The 7,117-nt window shown below is 35.7% G+C and overlaps 1 protein-coding gene across 5 annotated transcripts in view; it reads left to right on the top strand.

The window, feature by feature from the left end:
- The first annotated feature begins 1,433 nt into the window (after positions 1 to 1,433).
- Positions 1,434 to 7,117, top strand: part of unc5db (unc-5 netrin receptor Db) — a 119,816-nt gene continuing 114,132 nt past the window's right edge. For all 5 annotated transcript variants that reach the window (XM_016514514.1, XM_016514515.1, XM_016514512.1 and 2 more), the window contains exon 1: positions 1,434 to 1,688. In XM_016514514.1, coding sequence (XP_016370000.1) covers positions 1,604 to 1,688 — 85 coding nt within the window. In that variant the 5' untranslated portion in view covers positions 1,434 to 1,603. The remainder of the gene's footprint in view (positions 1,689 to 7,117) is intronic.

The raw sequence follows: 7,117 nt of genomic DNA, 5'->3' as shown, positions 1-7,117 counted from the left end.
TGCCCCCTCAGGTGCATCATTTATGTCTATTGGATATGTAAATGGTTTCTTACTCAGTGCTTCTATCTAACTAAAGGGGAGATTATTGCATTATTGTGAATCTATAGCATGAAACCATAATGCATGTTTGCACATTCCTCCATTTATAGTGGGCTACATTACACATTTAAATGCTATTTGAGTATTTATAATATACGTTATTTGTGTTAAGTGATTCTACACTTCTACAGATTTTGAGAAGTTGCAATTTGCAGAGTAAAATATTTGCTAGACAAAAATAAAAAACAAACAAACAAACAAACAAGCAATGGAAGATTAAAGTTATTAGCACGTATTAAATTATGATAGAGTACAACAATTCATTCTGGTTCTCAGATTTGTTTGACTGTCAACATGTTCCCAAAGGTTAGTCTTACAGCATTAGGATTTTTTGCACACTCTGCTTGTATATATTTACAGCATTCCAGACTACATAAGTGAATGCTACAGAGTGGAAATGGAGTTTGCCTAAAGCAAGGAGTAGGTTTTTTGAAAGTCAAAACATCTGTGTTTTCTCTGGCAAATAAAAACGCTGGTTTACTCTCTCTTACATGCTGGGAGCAAGAATTGGAAAAACTGGAGTGGAGTTGAGCTGGAGTCGAGTGGAGTCTGTATTCCAGTGCATTGCTTGGTAACATGGATCCTTGATGCTTTGATTTCTTTTAATTCTGTTTTCATTGACGGATAAGAAATATATAAAATAGCTGAGCAGATTTTTTCTGAAACATGCGTTAATCAATATTAATTCTTTATAGAGCTGTACTGAATTTGTATAGTCATGTCATGTTGTAGTACTAAATATATCGAAAGGGTTGTTATCTGTGACTTTGTGCGTACAGCTAAATCACAGCTACAGGTAGGCTACAACAGCAGTTTTGTTTTTAAGATGTGCATTATAAAGACCAGATTCCCACATAAAATATTAATCATCCATTTATAAATGCTCACGAGTATAAAAAGAAAGCAGCCTACAAAAACATTTTTGTACCATTAAATACTAAAATAAAAGATTTAAAAATAGAGAAGAGGCAGTCTAAGTAGTTTTTTAATTAATCTGAGGAAATCCAGCAGCTGCCAAGGTCTGCCAAGCATTAAACTGTTTTTACTGGTCAACTTATTTTCAACTTTTTTTTTGACAGTGTAGCAGTATTTCTCCCTATTAGATTCCAGACGCACTTCAAAAAGCTACATCAAAATTCAATCATAATACCGCGCGATATCTTCCCAGTGTAAGTGAGCTCACGAATATTCCCACCTGACTGGTGCTGATGATGCGTGTGGTGAACGTGACTCCGCCCATCACGATGCGCCATTGGCTGGTTCTGCTAGTGAGCGTGCGGCACCTGCAAGTCTGAGTGCACTAGAACTAGGCTCTGAAGCAGGGTACAAGCCGGCGCGGTGTCTGAAGTTCGGCTCACAGGAATGATGTCCGCTGAGCTTTCGCAAAGAAGTCAGCGCATTACAGTGAGAGAGAGACCGTTAAAGCAAAAAACATGGAACTGTCACAACATTATAAAACCGGACGAATTTAGCCCCTAAAATAACCGAGAGAAACAGAATAGAAATGGGAAGTACAGTGAAGGGACGTCGGTGCTTTTTGGAGATCATCTTGGCTCTCGCGCTCTGTGGAACCCTCGTCAGCGGTCGAGGTAAGAGCTGTACACCATCCCTGTCAGGATTGTTAGGAAATCAAAAACAAACTGAAGAAATTGATAAGAGCTGGAGTACATTAAGCGTTTCAATAGAAAGTAAATATTCAACAGGCGACCATATATTTAAGTAGCTATCTTCTTCTAGCTCACATGTACCAAATGTCATTATTGCGACACTTAAATTCACTAAATGCAACTCCGTTATTATTAGCCTTGTACTGACATAAATTGTGAGCGCATAAATAGCCGACTCGAGTCAAACATCACTTAAGATAACATGTAGTGAAAGGCAGTGTTCAGCAGTATTGTCCTGCTGCCTTTTTACATACTGTACGCTTGACTTGTGTGGATTAAGGTGAAGCTGATGGACTGTCAGGCGATGTGATGCAGTTGTGTAATTAGCCTACAGTGATTTAAAAGTTTTGTATTTTATTTATAGACAAAATAATAATAATAATAATAATATGTATTAGAAAATATGATGGTGACGTTTAAGAAAAGTATTTGTATTGTCAATGGTCTAGCTGCGTATTACATGTTTTATATTTTATTCATAGATAATATAAAAACGTGTTATTATTGCTATTATTACTATTGCAGGGTCCCATGTTGATAGAACACTTTAAAAAATATTTTAATAAAATGTCAAAGTGTCAATTTATATATGAAACTTAATTTTTTCAAAAAATATGTGATCAAACATTGATCTTCGTGAGTGCAGTCTTATTTTTTAAAACTTAGCCTATATTTAAAATAATCCAGTTGTCACAAAAGACTGGAGATGCCTTAAGCCTGTGTAAGATGTACAGAAGGTCAGCTTTTAAGCCACGGCAGCTTGTTATTTTTGTCTGAGATGTCTTCAAGCTTGTCAGATTTTGCTTTTCAGAGATCAATGTGGATGAACATCATATCTTCACAATGAGTGCATCTCACGTGAAAGGTCAGGAACTGAGCCCTCTTGCGTGCTACACTGCTCTCAGCAAGCCCAATGGGGCTTATATGAAACTTTAAAAGTGTTCTCAATGCATCCAGTCAAGCGTGCATGCTCCGTGGAACGCGCATAACGGCACGCAATGGTTAGCCTTTCTTTTTTTCCCTAGCAGAAGGTGGCACAGACTGCGTAGACATGAGTAAATTAAGGTCTGTTAGCACAAGTTTAAAAACGAGCTAAAATGCAACTCCGTAGATAATTTTAAAATTATTAGTTGGCGGATTAGAATGAATGCATTAATTCATTCTAACTACATTTCCAATGGTTTCTCATTCTCACACATGCATATACCTCAGCAAAAATATGAAGATCTGTGATATGACAATGCGTGGCCTTTATCAAATCACTTTCAGCTAGATCTCTCTGCAGATGACCCTCATTAGAAGTCGTTCACTTTTGCCATACACTTAAAAATATGGCAGCAATATGACTACTCTTTTACTGTCATTTTCTAATTTATGAAGTACATTTACATGCATTTTAAAAGTTCAGTTTCAGTTAGACTAATATAATAATTTATTTATTTAAATGTCATGTAAATCCTTTAGTTCAACTGAAATCATACCAGTCTGTTTTTTGTAACCGACCTAGTTAATGTGGTTATTGCTAACATATATTGTATATAACTTAGTCGTTGGCACTTGATCCAAAAGACAGCCAATGTTTATTCAGTTGTTCATGTATTTGATTGTGCATAGTGTATAAGAATGGTGATTACTTGGGAAGATGGATAAAGAAAAACTCACTGCAGCTTGATTAGAACTGCGTTTGTAAACATATTTTTTTGCCTTGTGCTAAAGGATTTAGATTGAATTTAAATGATTGCAGACATATACAATGCAGTTTTAGCAGCAACAATCTAACTTTAGCAGTGAAATTGTCTAGCCGCCAAACTCCACCAGTAGACCATTCAATGAGAGAAAGCAGCCAGTCTGGAAGCGACAGAGGTTCTGTGTATTTTCCTCGCAGTTATAAAAATCCATTACCAGCTCGGATCTGCTAACAGTGTGCCAATGCAGTACTGCTCACTGCTAAAATTTACATTTAAATGAAACCAAATGACTGAGCACTCACAGATGAGAGTCAGTAAAAAAAGCACCACCTTCTTGTTTTTTGCAAAAGTACGATTCTCTTCCTGAAACTGTTATTAGGCCCTAATGTGATCTGTGTTGGTAAATAAGGAAATTACATGATCGGTCCTTGTTTTTGTGAAAGGAAAAACAATTTTCATATAGGGCCTTCAGAAATGGAATAAATCAGGTAAGAGAAAGTATCTAGAGAGTGTAACCTTGAGCATTATTAGCTCATAGATACACTTATGAGTGTGTTAAGAAAAAGTCAGTGTTTTATTTAAATGTCTGTGGTTAATACAAGGTGGTTGCTAACAAGTGGCTACATAGGGCTACAGTGGTTGTTGGAAAAAGCCCTAGGCCTATTTCTGAGGTCAAACTCATCTAGTCTGCTTTTACAGTGTTATTGTTTATATTTGCTCACTTGCAAACTATTCAAACTTTCCAACTTGTACATTTTAAATGAAGATTAAAAGATTTGTTGCTATCCTAGTGGTCACTTTGCAACTGTCGTGTAGTTCATTTTATAGCTTAACATTTGCTTTTTACTTCTGGTAATTGTATTTAGGCTTCAAAATTCGTAAAGGTTAATTATCTGGACAAAAAAAAAAGCCATTGGAAAATCCTATTGGCCTTTTGTTGAAGCAACTAAGGTAATGCTAAGTTGTGGGTTGTTCTACATAATTACATCATCCCTGCATCACTCTGTTACTGATACTTTTCATCATTTGGATGCCATTTGTAAGTCACTTCTGCCCAAAGAGGTACAAAGAGAAAAAGGAAACACTCTGTTTTGTAACAGTGACTGATGCACAACTTAAACCACCTGCAAGGACAAGTGTTTGGTTTACAGGTGGTGAGTTGTTTATTTGAGCAAACTTGCTGAGAAAAAAACTAATTGATATTCATAGAAACAAAACCAAATACCATTAATTGTTGGCATCCTTGAAAGTGATTTCTTTCTTGGTTGAGGTTTCGATTTAATATAGTTCCTTGAATTATGTAATGTGTGTTCACAAAATATCTTCATTACATGGATTTGTATCATACCTTAATGCTTAGACCTTGTGTGTTTCTGGTTCAGGAACCACTTCCATGTCAGTGTTGTTTACAGATGGCACAGACCAAATGAGCTTTTTATAAGCTGGTTTTATGATAGAGTCCCTATTGCCCGGGTAGTTGTTAGGTTTATAGGATTTATCTGTCTGCTCTGCAAGAATATCACTCTTTGTCCTCCAGTAAATTGTTTTATCCACACACATTAAAGTGAACCATGAGATATTCAAAGTGTTCTTCCTCTCATTTACAGATTTATTTACTGCTATATGCAGTTTAGTACAGTTTACAGGCCTTCCCAAGGCATTAGAAATGCAATGTTGTAATTCGAAAGTGCAGCTTAAAGAAGCCGTTTTGTTTCTGATGGAAACCTTAAACCATTTTTTTTCTGTAATCTAGAAATAGAAATGCAGTGGCTAAATTTCAGACTTTTTGGATAGCAAGTTGCGTGTAGTATCGCTGTTTCACGATTACGTAGGAGTGAATAACAGGAGATCAAAAGAAGCAATAAGTGTGGGGGAAGAAACCAAACTTTGATCATCTCTGGTGGCATTTATTGATTTTTTTCTTCTTTCAGCTTGACTAACTTTTAGATTATGCACACACACTTTCTCCGATCTGCTTTGAGTGGTGTAAAATCACTGTTTTGTTTTTATTTGGAGTGCCTCAAGCCATTTTTGCTCTCTCTTTTCTGTGCTTTCCAAGTTTCGATCATACGTGCCCTTTTCTTTTGTTCCAGTGGCTAAGTTTTTCTGAGACCGACCTACAGTAGGCTCCACCCGCCTCTCACTGACACTACATTCTTCTTATCTATCCCAGGAGGATGCTCGGCAGCTTTTTTGTTGATTTAACCTGCACCTACACCAAGGGTCATGTTAATTCTGGTGCTTTTGATGCTGCATTTAGGAGTCATAGAACTAGAAGAGGACAAAAGAGTTCAGGAATATTCTGTCATCATTTCACAATGTCTTTGATCCAGGAGAATGAAGTAGGTCATAAACATTATACTGCAATAAAAATGATGCAGAACTTTTTTTCAAACATGGAATTATTTCTAAAACTCTTACTTCTTCTACAGGTTTTTCATGTACAGTATTAGGCTTCAGCTTTTTCTTTTATTTTAGAACTGTTGATTATTCGAATACCAGCCAGTTCACTAAACGTTTCTCTGTTCAAGCCAGAAGCGTAATGTGTTCATTTATAGGTTAAACTACCTTTTGAATCATAAGTAACTGATTAGGGACCCCAAGACAACACTTACTATTGAATTATTAAGCACTTTTGATTACATCAAGCTAAAATATAGGCAATGTTTCTATACTAAACCAAAGGTGACCAGTATTAATGTCTCTCAAGTTAAATTTGGAATAGATATTTTATTCAGCATAGATATGTGTAGTCCAAAATAGTCATATTGGTATTCATGAGGTCAAAGGGATATGTACATCAGCAAGGGTGAGTTATAACAGTGTACAAAACCTCAGAAACCATTTAGGGACAGTGGTGTTGTAGACAACTCGAGCTTACCTTGCTCTTACCTTGAAACATACGCTCACATCCATATATATAGAATAAGGGTCAGAGCACTGGGTCAGCTGATGGGCCAGAAGAGATTTAGCTTACGCAGCAATGGGACAACAGGAGAAAGCTGGATCAAATGGAAAACCCTCAGGGTAATAACACTCTCACCTTGAAGTGCTTTACAATATCACATTACACATTAGGTCAGTGCCAGAAATAACCTTTTTTAAAAAATTTTATTAAAGGGCAATATTTGATAACTCAATTTTTAGTGTTTTTTCCTTTTTCCTTTTTTCCTGACCATATAAATACATAGTGTTATCAGACATAGGGCTGTGCGATATAGCTAAAAAAAATCTATCAACGATATAATGTTTCATATCGTTCGGTATCGATAATTATTGACATTTTTATACCCTTTTTTAAAACAAAGTGCAATAGAATTTTTCTTTTAAGTTTAACCACTGTGTTTTTCATTTCCCTAATTTATTGAGACAAACAACACATTTTTTTTTGGTTTTAACAGTCAAAATAAAATCTAAACAAATATCTCCTTTCTTATGTGTTATATGCAGATTAAAAGTCTTATGGAAACTTTTGGCTTGTCTCCCGAGGCCACAGGAGGGCGCAATGAGCAAAACAATGCAGCCTATTAAATTGTCAATGCAATGAAATAACTGTCCATAAAAAACGCACATAATGTCTAAATTAACTTACCAAATATAATTTTGTAAATTGCATAAACAATTATGAACAAAACAGCATCATGTATTTATGCATTGCTTAAT

The sequence above is a fragment of the Sinocyclocheilus rhinocerous genome, unplaced genomic scaffold, assembly GCF_001515625.1.
Source record: "Sinocyclocheilus rhinocerous isolate Xijiao unplaced genomic scaffold, SAMN03320098_v1.1 scaffold926, whole genome shotgun sequence".
In the NCBI taxonomy this organism is placed as follows: Eukaryota; Metazoa; Chordata; class Actinopteri; order Cypriniformes; family Cyprinidae; genus Sinocyclocheilus; species Sinocyclocheilus rhinocerous.
Note: the sequence above shows the minus strand (reverse complement) of the source record. Positions and strands in the feature narration are given on the sequence as shown.